General features: G+C 41.2%; 1 protein-coding gene across 1 annotated transcript in view; it reads left to right on the top strand.

Annotated features, from left to right (window-relative positions):
- Positions 1 to 24,912, top strand: part of GABRR3 (gamma-aminobutyric acid type A receptor subunit rho3) — a 48,478-nt gene extending 23,566 nt beyond the window's left edge. Inside the window, exons 5-9 of the mRNA XM_004002859.6 lie at positions 2,033 to 2,115; positions 3,459 to 3,599; positions 8,765 to 8,917; positions 17,071 to 17,267; positions 22,841 to 24,912. Coding sequence (XP_004002908.3) covers positions 2,033 to 2,115; positions 3,459 to 3,599; positions 8,765 to 8,917; positions 17,071 to 17,267; positions 22,841 to 23,143 — 877 coding nt within the window. The 3' untranslated portion in view covers positions 23,144 to 24,912. The remainder of the gene's footprint in view (positions 1 to 2,032; positions 2,116 to 3,458; positions 3,600 to 8,764; positions 8,918 to 17,070; positions 17,268 to 22,840) is intronic.

Here is a 24,912-nt window from a genome sequence, read left to right as displayed (position 1 = left end):
GCACATTCCAAAGAAAGATTTGGCTCTTGCCTGGCTCCTGGGAAATAACCTACAAGTCCTTGGAATATCCTGCCTGATAAGTATGTCTTTGTTTATCCAAAGACCCTGAGCCACATGGTATCAACTTGACCTCTGGAGGGGCTAAAGATCAGCCATGGCTATGTGACCAACCCGCAATTAATGCTTTGAACCCCTGGGCTCATGTAGCTTCCCTGGTTGACAATACTCCATGCATGTGGTCATATGTCATTGTTAGGAGAAGTAAGCACTGTCCATAAAGCCCTGTCTACTAGAACAGGACAACTGGAAACTTGCTCCTGGTTTTTCCTGGAACCTGCCCTGTGCATCTTAATTTCATTGTTGATTTTAACTGGTATCCTTTCATTGCAATAAATGATTAGCTGTTAGTATAAGAGCTTTGATGAGTTCTATAAGTCCTTCTAATGAAACATTGAACCTGAGGTTGGTCTGGAGATCTCCGAACACAGAAGGACTCAGAATTGTTGTCTGCACTGCTCTTTCAGCTGACAACAGAGCCAGTCCAAGCCCAGAGCCAGGTCACCTGGTTTCAGGCTTGGTTCTGACACCATCTACTGACAAAGAGTCTCTCCTTGGCCAAATTCTACTCAGTGTCCTCTGAACTGTCTTCTCACATTGGCCCCGATTTTGAGCTTCTGTTTCTGTCTCTGCATAGTCAGTTTAGCCAGAGTCCCCCATCCTCAATATCTGATCACCCTCCATGTCTGATAAGGTTCCTCATCCACCTCTCCAGCCCCCAGCTGACAGCTGACCACCCTGGCCCTCCTTCAGCAAGAATTCTGTTTGTTAGGTCCATTTAGCCAGTTTCCCCCAATCCCTTATGTTTCCTCTTAGTTATTTTCCATCCACTGACTTGCACACCCCCCCATCCTGGCCTCCTTGTTCCTTTGCTATAAATCCCAGTTGTTATGTTTGGAATTGATCCCAATCTCTCTTCCCAATTACAAAAAAAAAAAAAAAAAAAAAATTATAGTAGCTCTCCTAAATAGTGTCTACTTTCCATTTTTTAAACAAGTGTCGTGAATAATTTTTTCCTTAACACTGTCTACCTAATCTCCTTGGCTGTTAATTTATTTATGTGTACTCTGAAGGAAGGAGACCGAAAGACTTCAGAAGTCCTTTTTTAAAGTACCAGGAAGATGCCAAAATGAGTATGTTTTGTGTCGCAAGGTTATCCAGACCCCTCCCTGGCTTGGCATTTTCCTGCATGACTACTGACAGTACAATTCAAAGCACAGCAGATAAAATGGTTTTCCCCCTCTGATTAACTGAGGGGTGCCATGGGTAGGAGCAGCTGTTGCCTTTGTTTTTTGCAGACCTGCTCAGGGGCCTTTTATGAACCTCTGATCTGCTTTTGTGGGTACCACAGTTCAGCAGCCTCTGCCTGAAGCCAGGAAAAGCTAGGAGGACATAAAATGTGAAGAACAGCCCTCATCAGTATGTAAGCCCTTTGACTTAATAGCACCTGAATTATGCATTGTGCACACAGATCTCTAACTGAAAATGCTGCAGGCTTTCCACTCACTCCTGCAAAGATAATTTCCTCAGGTAAACTTGCTTTGTGAAGGAGACCTTTACTCATAGGTTTTTTATTACCACCATTCCAGCTCTTTATTACTGGAAACTATTTAAGTTTGAATCTTCCAAAAAGCAGAAAATATTTAAGTCTATTTAAAGTCTTCTCGCTTTGAAGTGTGTTTTTCTGAAGACATCCGAGCCAGAAAGTATAGAGGAAGCTGACCAGGAAATAGTGAGATCAGAAGCAATTCTTACAGCAGGAATTCACTCATTAACTCTGGGTCTTAAGTAATCACCCACCTTCCTGGGTTTGCTTCCTTATGGGCTACTTGGGTAGAAGATGGTGACACCTGTTTGGCATTATTCTTGAAAGGTGCACAAAACAGGCAGAGTGTCAGATAGCTTTAAGCTACATTACTTATTTGACCGTGTGGTGAAATGACCTGCAGTTTTCTTTTTCTTATTCTTCCTATAGGATAACTGTTTCAGCAATGTGCTTTATGGATTTCAGCAGGTTTCCTCTTGACACTCAAAATTGTTCCCTTGAACTGGAAAGCTGTAAGTGTAACCTCCCAATGGAGTGAGTACCCGTGGTCTGAACACACCATCACATACTTGCAGTATATAAACAGACTCTTAACAAGCATGTGAACATTTTGATATAAGTTAAATATGTTTCGGAGAAGGCAATGGCACTCCACTCCAGTACTCTTGCCTGGAAAATCCCACGGACAGAAGAGCCTGGAAGGCTGCAGTCCATGGGGTCACTGGGAGTCGGACACGACTGAGCGACTTCACTTTCACTTTTCACTTTCATGCATTGGAGAAGGAAATGGCAACCCACTCCACTGTTCTTGCCTGGAGAATCCCAGGGATGGGGGAGCCTGGTGGGCTGCCATCTATGGGGTTGCACAGAGTCAGACACGACTGAAATGACTTAGCAGCAGCAAATATGTTTATCCAAAAAAGCTTATTGGTTGGTTGGTTGGTTGGTCTTTTTGGTAAGAATGATGATGGCAAATTGTCTTGCAGATGAGAAGATAAAAGAGTCGAGAAAAAAATGCTTTAGTAACTACATATTCTGCAGTTTCCACAATGATTTTAAAGGAATAACTCCCAAAAAATGTGTATTCTTGCTAATGTTATTAACATAGAGTGGCAAATTTAGAAAACTCTGCCATTTATGTTCTCATATGAATCCCAACCTTCCATTAAGTATACCTCATTTCCCCAGAAAAACCCAGCTCTAGATTTAGATCACCCAGTCAAAGCCCTGTCAAAGGGCATCTGAGCCAGAGCCCTGTCAATTACTTAGATCCACAGCTCCTCCCCAGCTATTTTTGATGTGACTTATTAAAACTTGACTGCAATTTTTCATGATGCAGGTAAAGTGCTGGGAATCTCAATGGGTGTCTCCCACAGAGACAATTCTCCCCAAACCCATTGGAAACTCTCTATCACACTATTTGATCTTACAAGAAAATTTTCTACAAGCCCAGCTCACTTTGCAATTTCATCCAAGAGGGTCACAAAACCCAAGTTTGAGGCCTAAAGCCTTGGCATCAGGCCTGTGAGTGAGGGGCGGTGCTGTGACATCACAGTGCACACAGACAGGGGAGCAGCTGTTTGGAGATTTTTAAAGCATCATGTGGGCATGAGAAAACCCAACCACACTCTGTCAGTAATCAGGGTCTAACTTGGGGAGGTTGGTTTTTTTTTTTTTTTGCTTTTTTTTTTTTTTTATGATATGGGTATTATCAGTCTTTTGGCAAACATATATTTCAGAACCATGACATTGGACCAGATCCTGGGGATACAGAATTTTATAAAACACCATCATGGACCTCATGGAACTTACTGGAGCTCATTCTAATTGCAGGGATGTTATTTTCTTGTCTTAGATGCCTACAATGAGGAGGATCTAATGCTGTACTGGAAACATGGAAACAAGTCCCTGAACACTGATGAGCATATTTCCCTGTCTCAGTTTTTCATTGAGGAGTTCAGTGCATCCAGTGGATTTGCTTTCTATAGCAGCACAGGTGCAGTATTTTATGTGGACAAGTCATGAGCATTTATTGAGCAGCTACTGTCTGCAAAGCACATGTGGCTAGTCTTGAGTCCAAACAAGCCTCCCATTTGACCAATAATATCATCCTTCTTTTCCCAGCAGCCGTCTCTATCTTTGCAATACAGGTCTTCTTCAGCTGATGATGGGCTACTTCCCAGTAAACTCATCATGAGTTGAAGTATGTTTAATACACCTAACCTCCTGAACATCATAAAGTAGCGTAGCCAAACTTAAACAGGCTCAGAACACTTATATTAGTCTACGGTTGGGCAAATAATCTAATGCAAATCCTATCTTAAAATAAAGTGTTGACTATCTCCTGTAATGCAATTGAACACTGTACTGAAACCGAAAAAACAGAATGGTTGTCTGGGTACAGAATGATTGTAAGTATATCAGTTGTTTGCCCTCAAGATCATGGGGCTGACCAAGAGCTGACTTGCTGCCACTACCCAGCATCATGCAAGAACATATGGTTAGCATGGGAAAAGATCAGAATTCAAAACTGGCAGTACAGTTTCTACTGAAAGTGCATCACTTTTGTACCATCATAAAGTCAAAATAAGTCAAAGCATCCTAGGTCAGAGACCATCTGTACACATTTCTGTCTTTATCATGTAAACACCTTTAACTAGATGTCTTGCTTGCCCTCAGTTCAGTTCAGTTCAGTCGCTCAGTCATGTCCGACTCATTGTGACCCCATGAATCGCAGCACACTAGGTCCCTAGGCCTCTGCAGTCTACTCTTCACACAGCAGACAGAGTGTTCTTTTGAAAACATAAAGAGCACAATTCTTCCTGTTAAAACTCTGCGGTGCTTTTCCACCAAACTTACAGCAGAACTTCAGCTTCTCATCATGGCCCACAGGCCCTACATGATCTCTCTCCGCCTAAGGCTCTGATCTCACCAACCACCACTGCCTGGCCTCTCCACTTCTTGCTTGTCTTCAAACACACCCACCTCATTCCACCTGTAGGAGTTCTGCTTTCACCTTTCTTTGCCTGGTGTGTTTTCCCTGATTTTTTCATGACCAGCTTCCCCATTTTGCTCAGAACTTTATTCAAATATCATCTCCTCAAAGAGCTCCTTCCTAGCCATCCTATGTACAATAAACCTCCCTCCTCACCATTCCCCATGTGTATTTGTCTTCACAGCACTAACCACTTACTGAAATACATCTCTGTTTGACTGCTTTCTTGTCTGAGTGCCTGGCTAGAAAGAGTGCAGGGATCTACCTGTCTGCCTTGTTCGCTGTCTCTCTCCCAGCACCTCAAACATGCCTGGGGCATGATAGATGCTCAATAAATAGCAACTGAATGACTTGGTCAGTAAAGTGGTTCTTGCACTTTATATGCCTATGAGAAGTAAGTACAGATATTGGGGAAATTTTCAATTTTATTTCAATACTTTATTTTTTTGTTGTTACACAGACATACTTTATAATGAGAAAGATTAAAATGGGCTCCTGTATGTGTGTATGTTCAGTCACTAAGTCATATGTGACTCTTTTGTGACCCCATGGGCTGTAGCCCTCCAGGCTCCTCTGTCCATAGGACTTTTCAGGCAAAATACTGGAGAGGGTTACCATTTTCTTCTCCAGGGGATCTTCCCAACTCAGGATTAAACCCAAGTCTCCTGTATCTCCTGCATTGTAGGCAGATTCTTCACCACCAGCACCACTTGGGAGCCCAAAATGGGCCCCTAACATTACTTTTTTTTTTAAAGAGAAGAATAAAGCATTTTGAAAGTTGTATTCAAATATCAAGTTATTAATGATATCTGAGTTCATACAAGCATTTCTTAGGTTTTGAGAAGATCAGCATTTAGAATTTATTTTAGTTCACAAGTAGGTAATAGTTCTTCCTCACATTATCCATGAATTACCAAACAAGGTCACCTGAGAGCCAAATTCAAGTGTTTTTCTCAAATTAAACATATTAGTTTCATAAAAATATTTTATATTTTGTCTTCATGCCTATCATTAAAACAACCACCATAACCGCTACTCCTAAATCGCTATACAGAAAAAAAAAAAACAAACAAACTACAATTCTGGCTCAGTTACAAGAGTCAGAAGGCTCAGTTACAAGAGTCAGAAGTATAGTGACAATAATGAAACTTTAGCGTCCATTTGATAGTTGAACCACCAGGCCCTCACTTATTCCCCTTGGCATTGCCTTCACCAATGCTTATCAATGTTACCAAGTTGATGAGGACCTCTGGGCCCTCATGCCTCTCAATGTCCCTCAGAATCATGCCCTGTTGATTCAGAAGGAAAAAGAAATGACTGCTGCCCTTGGGGGATGCATCGAACAGTTATTCTTTTTTGCAGCATAATGTAGTGGCTAGAAGCACACGCTGTAGAGAGAGACTGCATGAGCTCCAATTCTGACTCTACCGCTTATCAGAAATGTAATCTTAGACAAGCTGCTTATCTCCCTCAGCCTTAATTTCCTCATCTTTAAGTTAGTTTCATAATACTTTCTATCTCGTAGACTTGTGAGGGTACCTAACTTAACACATTTCAATAACTTAGGATTCTGTCTGCCATTCTCAAAAAAATACTAGTTAGTAGCTATCATTTTCACCATTTTTATCAACATCAAAGGAAATGGCAACCCACTCCCGTGTTCTTGCCTGGAGAATCCCAGGGATGGGGAAGCCTGGTAGGCTGCCATCTATGGGGTCGCACAGAGTCAGACACGACTGAAGCGACTTAGCAGCAGCAGCAGCAGCAGTAGTAGCATCTTTAGCCTTTCAACACAGAATAAAGCCTTAGCATCAACAGGCCATTGAAGGTGACAGTCTTTGTATATAAAAATCTTCTTGAGCGTTGTCTTGGACTAAGTGCCCAGTTGCTGCCCACCTCTTCCATTTCCCTGCTGCCAGTTCTCCAGCCGTTCTCTCTCTTTCATAAACTTCCTTTCTTTCTACCATGTGGCAACCAGATGGAGGTGGGTGGACACTTCCACCCAAAATTTGGTTCAGATGTCAAAACTGGTGATGGCACACAGATGCTGAAAGGGTATAAAGAGATTTATTACTTACATAATGAGGTTTTCTAGAGAGAGCAGGGCAGGCTTCAAAGCATATCTGAAAATGTCTTGAGAGAACAGGAAGGGGCCTCTGACTTGGGGTTCTGTGGTGCTTAGAAAGTGGGACTCAAGTGAGGGCTCCTTGCATGGGGCCATGTTTTCATGGTTTGATCTTCCCATTAGTAAAGAGAGAACATCTGGCTTTCTTCCTAGCTTGCCCAGGTGTGGAACAGAAGGAGAAGTGGAGCTAGAGAGCTATCAGTAGTCAAATATCAAAAATAGAGTCCTACTCTTTTCCACTCCCGAAATGAGAACTCCACTCCTTTCCAGAGGAGCACTATCTTTCCGGTGGGTAAAGGGAGCTCTTCCCAGCTACAACTTCAACAGAACTATCCCTCATCTCCCCTTCCCAGAAAAACTGCAAGACAGAGCAACATGTCTCCTGCTTGGTTGCCAAAAAAAAAAAAAAATTATTCAGAAAAATATGAGTTAAAAAAAGACCTCGTTGCCCAAATACATTTCAGAACTTAAAAGCAAATGCCTAAGTGTGTCTTTATGAAGTACTTTCCAGCTTTTCCTTATCCCTTATAATTTCACAATAATTATATGAAGCTATAACATCAGAGATGTTATTATTCCACTCTATAGCCATAATCAAAATTCTCAACTGCAGACTATAATAAAGTGGGATGTAACATGGGTAATACAAGACAATGAGTAGCTGGAAGAAAAAGGCATATTTTGACTTTAGAGTACACTACATCATGTATCTTTTATTACCCTTTGGTAACCAAATTGTTTAGTGTTTCTGAAGCATATCAGCTGATAGTGAGAGAAACTAAAACAAGTAGGAAAAAGAAGGGTAACCAACAGTTAATTAAGAATAGAATACTAGGCATACAGTCTGCAAATTCAGTGCAGATTGACTAGGCGTATGTTTGCCTAAATGTTTACCCAATCTGTCTAGTAAGTTTGCCATCTTGGGTTCAGAAATTACCACTGAGGAAGTAGAAGAGTTCTCCAACTTTGCAACACCTATAATTTAATTTTATTATTTTTAACCTATAGTCTCTATGACCTGAATAATTTAGATCACAGTCAACTGCATTTATAATGAAAAATTAATCTTACCACTTATTTATAAAAGGTATATTTTCATTTTTCCATTATTCATTGCTTACATTAGAAAAGATTTAATAAGATTGGCATCGGTTGTAAAATAAAGCAAGATGATATGACAGAGAAATGTGAAAAAGAAAAATGTAAAATAAGCATAAGTTATCATATAGAATCTAACATGTAGTTATCAGGAAATGGCATCAGAGAAGTCCTATAGATGGTCCAAAAGCATGCTCTAACCTTCTAAACATGGTTCCTTGCAGCCAATGTGAAATGGGAAACTGAACAAACTGTGCCTATTGACATGATCGCAACTGGTGCTTTGATCAGTACAAACTAATACCGACATGAGTTTATATAATTCCAACAAGAGGCAAAGAAACACCATTTGGCTACTTTTCAACAGATTAGTGTAGATAAATTAATGGTACCCTTAAAACTTTGAAATACTGAAAATCATTTACGGATACTCCCTTCCCCCAGCCCCTCTTTGAATCCCTAGCTCTCTGGATCCTAACTTGGAATCCAATGACAGAGGAGCTGCTGTGAGTCTTTTCCTCCCGATGAAATGTTTCATTTGTTACAGCTCATAAATGGTTTATTGGCTCTTGCATCAGTCATTAGCCATATATTGAAGACTTTTTCACCTGCAGAAACACTGCAAATGCAATACATTTTGGAATAAGGCCTTTAAAGGCCATCTCACAAAATATAATAACCAGTCATCCCTGAACAGCAGATATGAAATTTAAAGGAGAATCTTTGAGTCAGATAATTAAACCTACTGGAGTTCAGTTAGTTCATCCAACACTGGGGGCCCAGGTCCTATCCGAGTACTGGGTAAACAAGGGTGTGTTAAGTTTCATGTTACCTAAGAGCCTGGAGTCTAAAGAAGCAGGTTATTATCACTAAGTATGAAATTTCCACCAAAAAAAAAAAAAAAAAAGCCTGTTCTGACGAAAACTTTGACTTTTCCTCATAGGTTGGTATAATAGGCTTTTCATCAACTTTGTGCTAAGAAGGCATATTTTCTTCTTTGTCCTGCAAACCTATTTCCCAGCTATGTTGATGGTAATGCTTTCCTGGGTTTCATTTTGGATCGACCGAAGAGCTGTCCCCGCAAGAGTTTCCTTGGGTGAGTCTTTCTGTACCTCTGTGAAACATTAATGTGGGAGAAATGTCAAGGAGGGTGAATGAATTGGTGATATGTGGAGAGGGAGAGAGGGTGATGGGTTAGTAGGGATAGTTATGATACGCACTCAGGTTGCAGTATTTGCTTGACAGCCATAAGGGCAAATTGTAGCTGGACTCTTTCCTCAGAAACCAAGACATTCAGTATGAAGACTGTACTAGCTGACCCAAGGTGGAGGATAGGGAAGAGGGAGGGTGAAGTTATGAAGCAGAAACAACCTCACTTCACAAATGTCTCTTTTCTGCCTTTTAGGAAAACCTCCCTATCTCTTGCCCAAGTTCACTTCACTTTGCCTGACAAACCCTTACATTGCAGAAGTTTTCAGTTCAAATGAATTCACACTCTACTATTGGTACCTTAGTAAATAACCTCTTGGAGAGCTGAATGCTTGAATTTGGAAACATAAGTGCTAGTTAAAAAAAATTAGGGCATAGCCTGTTAATAAATACTAAAACCAGAATCAATTGCAGCAGAATTTTAGGTGTCATGGCACTTCAGAGATTTCAAATGGGGAAACATTGCCAGCCTCATTAGCAGGTATGATTGTCACTCTGTCTAGAGACCTCACTTGCCACTGTCACACACACAGATTTATGGAAACCACTTCAGACCCACTTAGGGGTTTTGATTGAGTCCTTACAAAGTAGAGTTGCCAAGCTAAGTACTTAGACAACATGTTACTTAATGAGAACCCAGGAGTCAATCCCACCTGCCTTCTTGGCTGGTTTGGGGCAGAACTCTCTCATTTGGGCTGATTTTGTTCTTTCACCCATAACGCTCTGTTTAGGGAGAAGATTGTTATAAGTGGTTCACAGTCATCATAATTATCACACAATTCATTCCAGAAGGAGTGATTTCTAAGTTAATGTTGACAAATTATGTGCATACTTCTAAAGATATTTGAAAGATATAAATTGTCATTAATATTAATGATTTGTTCACCTCTTTCCCCTACTTAAAGTTTCAGTTCACAAGCACTTGAGTCCTGAATATCTTCAAGGAGGAAAATACCATCTGAATGAGTAACTGAATTATTGTGGCTGTTCCTTCATATCAGACCAGCCTGGCCCTGACCTCGGCAAGGCAGTGGGGCAGTATAGACCCAAAGAGGAGACTAAAGGCCCATTTCCAGCCCTTGAGACAGAATGAGAAAGGCATTCAGTCTCTAAAGGTTTATGGACATGAGTTTCAATGGGATCCCTGAAGCGGACTGCTTAGCTCTTATATCATGAAAATGACAGCAATAAAAGCTGGCTCTCAGGCAGGTTGGACTGAATGGGCAACACTAAAATTCTATGCTTCTTGGGTCTACAGAGTTAGGAAATTGCTAGGCAGGTTTATATAAAATAATATACAAATCAGAAGTGTCCCTCCTTCATTTTAATAGAGAGAACAAACATTTCTAGAACACTACTATGTTCTCAGGCTTCTGTTTCCTCCCACCCTCGGGTTCTTTGAAAGATACTTTGCCCTCTGTTTTTTTTTTTTCAATTAATTTATTTGCTTATTGAAGTTGATTTACAGTGTTGTTAGTTTCGAGTATACAGCGAAGTGATTTAGATTCCTTTCCATTACAGATTATTACAGGATACTAAGTACAGTTCCCTGTGCTATGCAGTAGGCCCTTGTTGTTCTCTCTTTTATATACAATAGTGTGTATCTGTTACTCCCAAACTCCTGACTTATAGGTATACCTAGTAGGGAGCAGAGATCCAGCCCAAGCTCATTGGCACATGGTTTGGAGTGACATCCTCCAGAGGAAGGGATACCTCTCACTAATTTGTACAAAGATAGAGTTTGGGCTTGCAGAAGCCTTGTAATTGCTTATCTCACCTCCTTTTCTTCTTGCCCAAGTTCAACCCTACCACCAGAGTGATACTTCTATGACACAAATGTCATCATCATACTCTCAATCTGAAACGTGATTGTAGTAAATATACTAAACTTGGAATTTCAAGGTGTCCCTTGAGGCTTGTCAGATAAAATACAGGACACTGGGTTAAATTTGTATTTTAGTTAAGCACCAGATAATGTTTTAGTATAGGAACATCTGAAATCTTGCATGGAACACACTGATACTGAAACATTATTCATTGTTTATCTGAAATTCAAATATAACTGAGTATTATGTTTTTATTTGCCAAATTTTCAGCCATACATACCCTTGCCCCAAAATACTTGCCCTAATAGTGAAAGTAGCTCAGTTATGTCTGACTCTTTGCGACCCCATGGACTGTAGCCCACCAGGCTCCTCTGTTCATGGAATTCTCCAGGCAAGAATACTGGAGTGAGTTGCCATTTCCTTCTCCAGGGGATCTTCCCAACCCAGGGATCAAACGTGGGTCTCCTGCACTGAAGGCACATTCTTTACTGTCTGAGCCACCAGACTTACCCTAACAAGCTTCAATCAACTTGAATATTCAGTGTTCTCAAACAGGCCCTCATGCCTCTCTGCTTATCTCACCTCTGGACATTTGTCCTGACTCCCACTCTACCTAGAATGCCCTCCCTACCTGTCTTTCTCTGGCAAATTTAGCCATTTCTGAACAAGCCAGAAGCCTTTACTGATGGTTTCAGGAAGGTGTGGTGTCTCTCATCTTTGAACCACAGAGCACTTTGTATCTATCCTAAGGAACCTGCTTCATCTATTTCCTGTTCAGCTGTGGGGTGGGTTGGTAGCTCATCTTGTCTTCTCTATTAGAATATGAGTTCTTCAAGGATGGTGACTAGCACAGTGCCCTGCACGTATTTTGTGCTTAATATATAGTTGTTAGACGGCCAGTATTTCACCCACCATGTTTTTAATAGCTGCATGTTAGTTACTAACTGAAAACAATGATGATTCCTTTCTCATTAAGACGCTTCTGCATTTGGGTTCATTTGCTGACTGAGGATGAATCATTTGCTGGTTAAAACCCTTCCACGTCTGTCATGTTTCAGATAAAGAACAATAGAGGCAGAACAGCACAGAGTATCAACTGTGATTAGGCAATTCTATCACTAGAGATAATAGCAATCATAATTCAGAGTATGTATTGGGTTAAAATACTAGTCTATGATTCCATTCAATTTTACATGGAGAAAGAGTGAAGAACACTTACAAAGCTGTTCAAGGATGTTTTTACTGTCATGAAGGGTTCTCTTCTCCCCTCTCTCATCCTCTTCCTTCCTTGCTTGCCTCTATCATTCCTATTGGGCCGCTCTGCATTCCTGTTGGGTATCCCCTTCATATACAGTGTATGAAGTAATGGGGTCATTTATCAAGAAATAGACAGATATTTCCTGGCAAAGGAAGGCAACTAAAACTTTCAGACATGTATTCATTCATAAAGAAAAATGCGTAATGGAGGATATGCCATATACCTGGGAAATAATACTTAGAAGCTATTCATTTTACCAGTATACCAGTAACTGGAACATCTATGCAGTGGACTCGGGCACCACATCCGTGAGAGAATGGTTGCTGCTTTCTGTCCAAAGGGCAGTATTGGGATATCCAGCCTACCTTTCTCTCCCTTACATCACTTCATAGTTTCTTTCTGCCTTGGCCCACAGGGAAAATGTTTTTACTCATTTAAAGATGAATATAGACATCTTTCCTTCAATAGAGCTCCCTGTAATACAGCTACTGAGGGGGTGAACTGACCTAGTAGTTCGAAGTGTCCTCTGTAGGCCCTCATGCCCTCACAAAGATCCGTGTATGTAAACTGCATAGCCCAGGGCTACAATGGCCAAGGCATTCAACCAAAGCTTCCTTCCTTTCTCTAGTTCCTGCTCTGACTCCTAATCCAGTGGTCTTTGCATTGCATCCCATTTAATCCCCTCCGAAGCCGAGGTCATGCTGGAGTTCTTTCATAGCTTTCTTTCTCACTGTCTTCCCATCCCCCAGAGGCACGTGAAGTCTGGTCTGAGCTGTCTGTCAGTTACCACCTCTTTAGTCTTCTGCCAGTTCAGGAAACACCATCCTTTCCTGGCATGGGGCCCCACACCCCTGACATTTGCCTCATCGTGTATGGCAAAACATAGCCAATGAGAAATAAAAATAGATAAACAATCCTCCCCTGACTGAAGGGCTCCTAGGATCTCATATGCGACCTTAAGAATTAATAGAGGGGAGAAACTGCACGGCTCAGGGAAGTTGAGTCCCAGGGTCCAGACTAAATATTGTCTCAATATTTTCCTATCTGTGCATAGCAATTTCAGTAGGTGGGAAGACAATTCTCTAATTCCAACACAGGCTCTTTCTTTGACTAAATGCTCACTTCATATAATTCAAAACTCCGTTATTGCAGTGTTAACTTTAATAGGCTTAGAAGGAATACAATTTGTCAAGATTAATGTATTTCTAAGGGGCGGCTCAAGACATAATAAGTGTGTTTAATGTAGCTGTAATACTCCTCACTCTCAATTCTATTGCTTTAGGAATTTATACATCAGTTTTCTCATCCTTTACTCCCTTTTCCCTACTCCCCGCCCTCCCCGTCTGCTTCTTTTAAACAGGAAAATCTAGAATGCTGGTTTAAAAATAAATAAACTTACCATTAGTTAGTTGGACTAAGCACCCTTCTAAAGAAAATGACTGCTAGTTTATTGCTATCTGGCAAATATAAATGATCCAATCCCCTTTTATCGACTCAACAGTCATCGATGTGAAATACATGACAAGAGCATGTATTTGTGTGTTTTTCTAAACCCTTATTTCATCTGCTAAGCCTCATGTTGCTGTCACTGAAAAAAATCAAGTTCTATCTTCCATATCTTCAAAAGCCAGTAAGAGGAAACATTTAAAACTTTTTGAACAAATGAGGTAAGAGACTAAACAGGAATGTTCATTTAGGATTTTCATAGTTTTACCAGTGAAATCCTGACAGAATAAGACTTCTGGCCTCTTGAAAAGCACAAAATACCTTCATGCTTCCTGACATTATTCTACACTCAGTTTTATAGCATCTTGTCTCAGAGATGCTCCATAGAGACTGGTCTATAATCTTAAAACCAAAAGGAAATTTCCTTTACAGGTTCAGAGTGAGAGGCCACAGGTTTGCATGGAAAAGAACATGTGTTTCTATATTCAGAGAGAAGGTTTCAATTCTGCTCCTGACAAAATTCAGGCTAATCAGCCACTTTTCACTCATATTTCTTTTCTGCAATGTGTGGCTAATATTTACCTAGGTTTGTGGTGGGTAAACATTCAATAAAGGCAAACAAGTTGTATTTATTAATCTCAGCTTCAGCTATATGTACACCTGTACCTTAATAAAAATTTCATATCTCCATGTTTATGTAGCAAGGAAGGCTAACGGTATCCACCGATATGCAGACTGTTGACATGACCATTGTTGGGGAGACCTGAGACCCAGTGAGTCAGTGGCCTGCATGTAATGGTAATTGCTGGAGAAGCATTTAGGTTTCTTGTTCTGGAGTTCAAATCCATGTGAAGGTGAGATTTCGGGTCCTCCCGCAGTGGCTGTCAGATTGCCAAATTGCTTTGGTCTCCACCATCCACAGGAAAACACTGAATTTGAAATTGAATAGCTCTGTAGAGCTGTCATTGTCTTTGATATGGGCCTCCCTCAGCTGAAAACCTTACAGAATGATAGAATTTGTTGAAAAGGTAGGAATGTGTGGGTGAGAGCTGTCCACCTGCCGTGTGTGTACATTTTAGGAGTAAATCACAGTGTTCTTCCTGCTGTTTGGGACTCTGTCTGCTGGTATTAAAATGTCCTCACAACTTATAAAAATCATTAAGGATTCCATTTGCAGCTCCCTGGTGGGAAGTTAAGAAATAAAACCATGCCAGCCAGCATACATTTTGAATATTTACAATACTAGGCTTTCTCTCCAGGCAGTACCCTTGCAGCCTCCCTCTGAGAAATCAGTGTAGACACAGAAGAGCTCTCCCTAAAGTTGTCATTTTTATTAAGGAAATCTCAGTCGCTCCTTTCTCCCTTGTCCCCCAGAATCTTGATTTCATTACCTCTGATGCCCATTGCAGGGATTAAAGAAGGGAAAAGAAGAGAAAAGGAAATGAAAGGGAAAGTAGTGAGAAGGGAATAGTAGGGAAGAAGTGGGAAAAATAGGAGATAGGGTAACGGGAGGAGCAGGGCAAAAAGTAATTGGTGTTTAGCAGCTGCTTAGTCGGAGGGGGCAATGGCACCCCACTCCAGTACTCTTGCCTGGAAAACCCCATGGACAGAGGAGCCTGGTAGACTGCAGTCCATGGGGTCACCAAGAGTCAGACACAACTGGGCGACTTCACTTTCACTTTTCACTTTCATGCATTGGAGAAGGCAATGGCAACCCACTCCAGTGTTCTTGCCTGGAGAATCCCAGGGACGGGGGAGCCTGGTGGACTGCTGTCTATGGGGTCACACAGAGTCGGACACAACTGAAGCGACTTAGCAGCAGCAGCTGCTTAGTAAATACTTACTCAGAACTAAGCCTCCACCACCACACTTCCAATCTGAGTCTCAACTGAGCTGTAGTTTCAGTAACACCGGACAAAGTGACAGCAATGACAATGGGCTGTAAGTATTCTGTGTGAAAGAAAAGCACAGGGACAGCAATCTTTAATGCTACTAAAGAGCACTCCCGGACAGACGAAAGATTTAAGATTGACATGAAGATACTTTCTTAACCGTATAAGTTGTGAAATGATGGGGAATAGTGGTGGAAATGGTTTCAGAATTAATTTCCTTTTCAGAATTTTTTTCTATGGCTGATTCATGTTGATGTTTGGTAGAAACCAACACAATACTGTAAAGCAATTATCCTTCAATTAAAATTTTTTTTAATTTATTGGAGTATGGTTGCTTTACAGTATGTTGCGTTAGTTTCTGCTGTACAGCGTAGTGAATCAGTTATACATATATCCCCTCTTCTTTGGCTTTCCTTCCCATTTAGGTCAACACAGAGCACTCAGTAGAGTTCCCTATGCTATACTGTAGTTTCTCGCTAGTTACCTATTTTATTCATAGTATCAATAGTGTATATATGTCTATCTCAATCTCCCAATTCATTTTCCCCCTTTCCCCCCTTGATATCCATCTGTTTGTTCTCTATGTCTGGGTCTCTATTTCTGCTTCAGTTCAGTTCAGTTGCTCAGTCGTGTCTGACTCTTTGCAGCCCTATGGATTGCAGCACACCAGGCTTCCCTGTCCATCACCAACTCTTGGAGCTGTTCAAACTCATGTCCATTGAGTCGGTGATGCCTTCCAACCATCGCATCCTCTGTCGTTCCCTTCTCCTGCCTTCAATCTTTCCCAGCATCAGGATCTTTTCCAATGAGTCACTTCTTTACATCAGGTGGCCAAAGTATTGGAGCTGGAGCTTCAGCTTCAGCATCAGTCCTTTTAATGAATATTCAGAATATTTAGTGAGGTCAGTTCAGTTCAGTTCAGTTCAGTCACTCAGTCGTGTCTGACTCTTTGCGACCCCATGAATCGCAGCATGCCAGGCCTCCCTGTCCGTCACCAACTCCCAGAGTTTACTCAAACTCATGTCCATCGAGTCGGTGATGCCATCCAGCCATCTCATCCTCTGTCGTCCCCTTCTCCTCCTTACAATAGAATATTATTCAGCCATACAAAGGAGCAAAACTGGGTCATATACAGAGCCAGGGATGGACCTAGAGATGGTCATACAGAGTGAAGTAAGTCAGAAAGAGAAAAACAAATATCATATATTAATGCATATATGTAGGATCTGAAAAAATTGGTATAGACAATCTCAGAGAATTTTTTAAAATGGAATACGTTTTTACTTTTCCTGGATGGTTAAAAGAGGCCCAGCTGAGGGTGGGAGCCATGAATCCTTAGGGACACGTCTGACTCTGGAAACTTTAGCTGGAGGGAAGGGGAACATCATGGACAGTGGGGCTGAGAGTAAGAAAAAGACACAGGAAGAGAAATCCAAGGGGAGGTTCTGGCTTAGGCTCAAGCTGTACTCGGTTGGCCTGCTAAGATTCCACGGCCCTCACACACTTGTGATCAGGAGATAGTGACTTAGAAATGTCCCCCCCTGGTGTCCTCTGGCTCTGGAACCTGAAGCTGAATGGTGCTGTCACTGAGCTGTTCATCACTGTTCTTGAATGGCAGGAATCACCACGGTGCTGACCATGTCCACCATCCTCTCCGGGGTGAGTGCCTCCATGCCCCAGGTGTCCTACATCAAGGCTGTGGACGTGTACCTGTGGGTCAGCTCCCTGTTTGTCTTCTTGTCGGTCATTGAGTATGCAGCTGTGAACTACCTCACCACGGTGGAAGAGCGGAAACGATTCAAGAAGACCGGGAAGGTACTCCTTGCTTTCACTACTGGATCCTTTTTGGAATGTGAAAAAGGCTATCCTCATCCATGCCCTCTCCTGGCAGTATTGCAACCCTTGTATGAAGTTCGTGTAACTTGGCAGAATGCAAGCTTATGACAAACAATCTTAAACTTTACTCCTTCTGCTCTGTGCTGGCTGGTTTCCTTGGCATCCCAAAAGAAAGTTTTGCCAGGAGGATTTCTGTATGAGGAACTTCTCACAGTGTGCTCCCCTCCACTGACTTTAACCCTGGAAAAGAAGGGGTTAATGTACAAATCCTATCCTTTCATGTAGATGAATGATGATGATGGTGTGTATGTGTGTGTTAGTCACTCAAACCTGTCCGACTCTCTGTGACCCCATGAACTGCCAGGCTCGTCTATCCATGGAATTCTCCTGGCAAGAATACCAGAATGGGTAGCCTTTCCCTTCTTCAGGAGATCTTCCTGACCCAGCGATTAAACCAGGTCTCCTGCACTGCAGGCAGATTCTCCACCATCTGAGCCACTAGGGAAGCCCAATGATGATGATGGCTAACGTTTAATGAGTGTTTCTTATCTGTTGGCTTTGTGCTAACCATTCAACATGTTATGTTACTTAGTTCTCACTGTAACCTGAAGAGGACAGTGCTTTATCACCTTCATTTTACAGAGGTGAAGTAGGAGCAGTTGGGGAATAACTTGACCAAGGTCACACAGCTTTAGAGGACTCAAGATATGCTTCTGGAGCCTTCCGACTCCAAAGGCTGTGCTCTCAACCAGTAAATGATAGAACTCCACCAAGAGCTAGGGTTTATTTTTCTTTCTTGTCACTCGGGTGAGTGGTATAGCATAAAGGAAGGTTCTTCTCTTCACCATATACAGGGAACAAGGTGCCTCCTGGGTCCTAAGTGTTGTCACGTATTTCTTGTGACATTGCTTTATCAACCTGGCTTGATTGATCTCTACCTGCTTCATTCACAAAGGGTTGGGGCACCAATTTCCTGTTGTTATGAGAACTGAAACATGCTGTTTTACTTCAGAAACCTAGCAGATCCAATTAATATGTGTGTATACACACATACACACAAATTAATTTGATACACATATATATGTATTGTTGTTCACTTGCTAAGTCATGTCCAACTCTTTGCAAGCCCATGGACTGCAGCACTCCAGACTCCCCTGTCCTTCACCATCTTCCAGAGTTTGCCCAAGTTCATGTCCACCTAGTCGATGATGCTATACAACCATCTTATCCTCTGCTGTCCTCTTCTGCTTTTTCAATCTTTTCCAGCATCGGGGTGTTTTCCAATGAGTTGGTTCTTCGCATCAGGTGGCCAAAGTATTGTATATGGCCAAAGTGTGTGTGTGTGTGTATATATATATATATATTGTGTATATATATATTCATATGTGTGTATATATATGCAATAATTTTAATGTGATATATTCACACTGGTTTAAGAAGAAATTCTTAAATGAGTATTTATACATACCAAAACATTATTAATATTTTTTATACTTCTCGTGAGAGTATTTCATCCTTTTTAAAAAGAACATTTTTATATCCTCTTCTTGAACTGAACCCTCATATTGGCTCCACGATGTAGGCCTTAGAGTGGTTATTATCTCTATTTTTAAACTGAAACAGAAGAGTTTTAGTGGAGTGAAGTGATTTGCCAAAAGATCCACAGCTAATAGACCTGCAATCGCAATTCAGGTCGCCTATAATGCTACTTCATTTTTTAAATTTCGTATCCTTTGAGTCAAAGCTGTAACGGAAGCTGATTTTGCTTCATCGGGGATTCTTTAGTTCCTTTGTCGACAGCATGGAAGTAGGCGTCTCTGTCACATACACAGTGACTGCTATGCAGGTGTGAGACAATCAGGAGCTTTTAGACAAGCATGCAGTGATCAGAATGCGCACCTCACCTGGGATTTGTTAAGATTCTCACTCAGTAGGTCTAGGTGGGAGCTAAGAGTCTGCATTTCTAAGATGGCCCAGACTCCACTGATCCACAGCCACACTGTGAACAGCAATGATTAGCTAAGCTGTGAAGTGAAAGAGAAAACTGTGATGAGGAAGAGAATTTTGTTCTTTTTAAATTTGTTCTGTCTTTATGGGGAGTGGTTAACTGAAAAAAGAGGCACGATAGTGATTTTAGCCACCTGTTTCTAGTCCTTTGACTCCCAAATACCTACATCTTCGTCTTCCCACCTGTACCCCTAGCCACCCCCACCAAAACATCTGTGATCACATAACCTGAATTTTTTTCACTTGGTCAAATTGTAAACAATCTTCTGTGTACCACAGAAGAGATTCTTTTGAGTTAATAAGCATTATTCACTTTAAACACCACTCCAGCACTCTTGCCTGGAAAATCCCTTGGACGGAGGAGCTTGGTGGGCTGCAGTCCATGGGGTCGCGAAGAGTCGAACACGACTGAGTGACTTCACTTTCACTTTTCACTTTTCATGCATTGGAGAAGGAAATGGCAACCCACTCCAGTGTTCTTGCCTGGAGAATCCCAGGGATGGGGGAGCCTGGTGGGCTGCCGTCTCTGGGGTCGCACAGAGTCGGACACGACTGAAGCGACTTAGCAGCAGCAGCAGCTTTCACTTTAAAAGATATTTTTTAATTGTAGTAAAATGCACATAACATAGAACTTGCCATCTTAATTGTTTTTAAGTGTACAGTTTGGTAGTATTAAGAATATTTACACTGTTGTATACAACCCAGAAAGTGTTCACCTTGCAGAACTGAAACACTGTACCCATTAAACAACTCCCCAATTCCCCTCCCCCCACCCAACCTCTGGAAACCACCATTCTAAGCCTCCTTCAAAGTTGCAATTTTCTCAAAAAAGAGTCCTACTTGCCCTTCATATGATTGTGGGACAAAGGAAAGAGCACAGATCTGGAGTCAAAAGTGATGCCAAACCTAACAACCTGGCTCAGTATCCCAGACTGTCTCATTCTGTATTTGCAAAACGGTGGAATTTCTTCTCTATTACCTTGTTGTGAAGATCAAATGTTATAATAAAGGCATCTGAAATTTTTGCAAACTATATAGCGCTACACAAATGTTACGTTCTTATTGTGACTAGCGCACAGATGCTCTGAAGGAGTAGCAGTTTTGGGAACAGTCTGTTTGAGATCTTTAAAGAGATCTTTAAAGGGCTGGAATGCTCTGGTGAGACACAGGGAAGAAAGATAGATCTGAAGGTTTGGGGGTTAATCTATAATACCTCTTCTCTCTGTACCTGAGTTGGGAAACCGGTTTGAGGGAGAGATGTAGCAGCCAGAGAGATGGATGTGATGATCTTATCTTTACTGGTAAAGTAGTTTGGAAAAAGTGCCTTAGATCTGTGAGCCCACTAATATTTCATCCCTGTATTCAGTGTACTTACTCTCCTTGGTCATGGGCAAATTTTGATGCTTCAGGATTTCCCTGTAAGGACAGTCTCCTTTAGCTCATTTCAGAGAACAAACCTGAACATCAATGCAGATCCAAAGTAACTCCAAAGGGGCTAAGCCACACACGCTAGTTCCCTCCTCCAAACCCCTCGGGTGGAGTGATTGAGGGATGATGGGAAAGACCAGGAATGTTAGGCTACAGAGCCCCTCCCTGTGAAACCATGAAAAGAATCTGCCTGCAATGCAGGAGATGCGGGTTCGATCCCTGGTTCAGGAAGATCCCCTGGAGAAGGAAATGGCAACCAACTCCAGTATTCTGGAAATCTCATAGACAGAGGAGCCTGGTGGGCTACCGTCCTGGGGTTGCAAGTTCAGACACAACTTAGGGACTAAACCACCACTAGCACCAAGCAAAGCTCATTTCCTATCACCACCACCCCATCACCACCACCACACACCTGTCCCAACCACTCACCATCGCAGCCCCCAGACACCAAGGGCTGGGAGAACAGCAAGGGTCATGGAAAATTCATCCCCAGTGTTGACCTTTGCCCAGAAAGGAGAAAGGAAACTATCAATATTTTATTTCTTATTCCTTCACCCAAATGTTTTCCTAATTCTAGGACTTAGCATTCAGTCTAAGACAGTCAAATGTACACTTTAGATATAATATGCCTTAGTTATATGCTTATTTGTAAGCTGGAGAGGAAAAAATAAAGACTAGTTCAAAAGCTATTTCTGTTGAAACAGCCAGCTTACCTACTTGTGGAAATTAGCAGCCTGCTGGTAAATTGTGCACTATAAAACTTAATAAGTTTTAGAGATCTAAATTATCATAATGGAGAAAGAAAATGGTACCCTTGTTTTTCAAAGAAGAATATATCTTTTCTTAACATGCTAATGATATTTTGGGGACTTCCCTGGTTACTCAAACAGTGAAGAAACCGTCTGCAATGCAACCCATGTTTGACCCATGTGTTGGGAAGATCCCCTGGAGTAGGAAATGACAACCCACTCCAGTATTTTTGCCTGAAGAATTCCATGGACAGAGGAGCCTGGCGGCTACAGTCCATGGGGTCACAGAGAGTTGGACACAACTGAGCATAGCACCACAGTGATATTTTATTAAGATAAAAGTGTGGATGTTCAGTGAGACAACTCAGCAGTGTTCTGAGCAAAACCACCAAGGGGACTATACACAGTTTTCTATCCTCTGATCCAGAGTTGAACATATTATTAATGTTATTATTGGCTATTGGTTAGTAATTCAATCTTGATGCTATTTCATGTTTATTTTACCCATTTTCATCTTACTATGGAAAGTTTCCAGGACTAAAACAGAAAGGGACAACATAACTCTAATATGGTTCGCTGGTTAGTTTGCTGATTGCAGAAAATTGTCCCTATGTGTCTTGAATTCAGTAAAATATTAGGCTTTTGAGTCAGTACAAATGAAATACACGTTTTTGTAGAATTTATTCTGAAGCCTCCAATTTGAATTCTGAGTACTTTCATTCAGCAGCAGCCAGTGTATATTTGTTCCTTTTTAAACCTCCCTATAGATCAAGGAGAGATTTTGTTTTCTCGGAAAGCATGACCAGATGCTATTATTCTGTTTTGGGACCAAAACAAACAAACAAACAAAAAAAAAACACACTGATTAAGCATACTGCTCTGTTTTTTCTAAAAAGGAAAACTACATTGAAAAACAAGTCCATTTAGTTGATATATCATATTCCATTTCAATTCACAAACTTAGAGCAAACAATTCACACCACTCAAAAACAGAAAGGAACACGTGAAACAATGTCCCTCTTGGGGAAACAAACATTGAGTGGTACAGTCTATCAGGCCAGGACTAAATTAGAAAACATTTTCAATTATAGTTGTGGTACATTTATTCGTATAATGCTCAAATATTTGTATAATGCTCGCTCCTTAAATCCATATTAAAAATGGATGTCTAAGATGACATTTTCCATTTATTACAAAAATGAGTTTTAATTAGACACCAGAAGCAAACTAGAATTTTACTCTTTAAAATAAGCAAAGCATTCTTAGTATTTATTAAAAGTGTTTTAAAAATCTGATTGTTTAGATTTTGATTGTAATTCCTTCTCCTAAAACCATATTCACGACTTACTAACAAAGTCTTTTTGTTAGATTCCTAGAATGTACAGTATTGAGGCAACTGAAGCCATGGCCTTTGATGGTTGTTATCATGACTGTAAGACTGACATGGACCAGACTTCCTTTTCTCTACACTCAGAAGAGGACGCCTTGCAAGGAAGATGCATAGGCCATCTCAGTGCAGACTCACCTCGGATAAAGAGGAGAAAATCCCTGGGAGAGCAGGTTGGTAGAATCATTCTGGAGAACAACCATGTCATTGACACCTATTCAAGGATTTTATTTCCCACTGTGTACATTATGTTTAATTTGTTCTACTGGAGTATTTATGTTTGAAGAGGAAATCCCGATTGATAAAATGTGTTTGGAGTCAGATTATGTTAAAAACAACAACAAAAACCACCAACTGTTAACTATAAGTTGAATGGTGCCAGACTAAACTGGAGTCAGCCAGTCACCTATCCTGTCCTAAAGAAAATGTGAAAGTTGACTGATTTACATCAAGGAAAGAGTTTAAGGTCTTAGGAGAATTTGGCTCTATCATTAAGGGTCACAGGCATGCATAGTATGGAAAACCAATTTCCATAGGGAAGGGCTCTGTACCTACTTTATCTGGACTCTCCTTGGTTTCTAAATGTAAATTATCTGCATTTGAGTGAAAAATTAAGCTCAACTATGCTCATGGTGGCTCAGACAGTAAAGCATCTGCCTACAATGTGGCTGAAGGAGATCGGCCCTGGGATTTCTTTGGAGGGAATGATGCTAAAGCTGAAACTCCAGTACTTTGGCCACCTCATGCGAAGAGTTGACTCATTGGAAAAGACTGTGATGCTGGGAGGGATTGGGGGCAGGAGGAGAAGGGGACGACCCAGGATGAGATGGCTGGATGGCATCACAGATTCGATGGACGTGAGTCTGAGTGAACTCCGGGAGATGGTAATGGACAGGGAGGCCTGGCATGCTGCGATTCATGGGATTGCGAAGAGTCGGACATGGCTGAGCAACTGAACTGAACTGAACAATGTGGGAGACCCAGGTTCAATCCCTGGGTCAGGAAGATCCTCTGGAGAAGGAAATGGCAACCCACTCCAGTACTCTTGCTTGGAAAATCCCATGGACAGAGGGGCATGGTAAGCTACAGTTGATGGGGTCACAAAGAGTCAGACACGACTGATTTTCACTTTCAGTAAAAACTTTTCAATGCTAATAATTCAGGGCGACTCTGTTCCTTAGTGCTAGCCAGCTGTCAGATTCCCTGACAGCACTGGATCCTTCTGAGGAAGAATATTAGCATCAGGGTGGCACCATGGACTCTCACACAGCTGAGATCCTCGTGAAGAGCTTCCTTCTTCTGTCTCCAATCAAGACTTTTATCCTATTTCACTATTGTTTCATGCATTACTGATACCAAGCAGGACAAAAAATCTAAACATCAGTCTTCCCATCCTAATATTAAGCTGATATTATACATTAATTTTCAATAATAACATCTTGTAGCTTTCATACCTTTTTGGAGGTATTTAATGAGTTGCCTTTGTTTACCAAATGTTTATTGACCTCCTACATGTACTGGGTACTTTGTTAGGTGTTAGATATACTGAAAGAATGAATACAAACTGACATTCTTGCCATCAGTCAGTGCAGAGCACAGTAGGAGCAGTAAAATGGCAGCTATAGTAAATAATAAATGTAATGGATGTTCAAGTAGAAGTATATGCACTGTGCTACCGAGGTTCTGTAAAAGCGATGCCAAAAGAAGGAAAGGAACATCCACAATGGGATGTGGGCTCTTAATTTATAAACAAAGATACTTCCAGACATGGGGTTGAGTGGAAAATTTATGTATCCCATAGCAATCTTCAGTAACTTTGGTGGAACTAAGTAAATAGGGTCAGGTGGGTATTAAGTAAATGTTTGGTAAGTAGAAAAAAACTCCAGTGATCAGCATTCATTTTGTAGACTGACAGTGTGCATGTTTTCGTGTTAAGTTTTTGTGAGAAAGATTCCATTTAGAGATAAGCTCTTGATAGGAAGTATGAAATATTTCTCATCCTATTTTGATTTCTGGGATTGAATTAAGGGAAATAAACAGTGTATTACTTTCA

Source organism: Ovis aries, chromosome 1, assembly GCF_016772045.2.
Source record: "Ovis aries strain OAR_USU_Benz2616 breed Rambouillet chromosome 1, ARS-UI_Ramb_v3.0, whole genome shotgun sequence".
In the NCBI taxonomy this organism is placed as follows: Eukaryota; Metazoa; Chordata; class Mammalia; order Artiodactyla; family Bovidae; genus Ovis; species Ovis aries.
The sequence above is the reverse complement of the archived record's forward strand: the minus strand, read 5'-3'. Positions and strand labels throughout refer to the sequence as shown.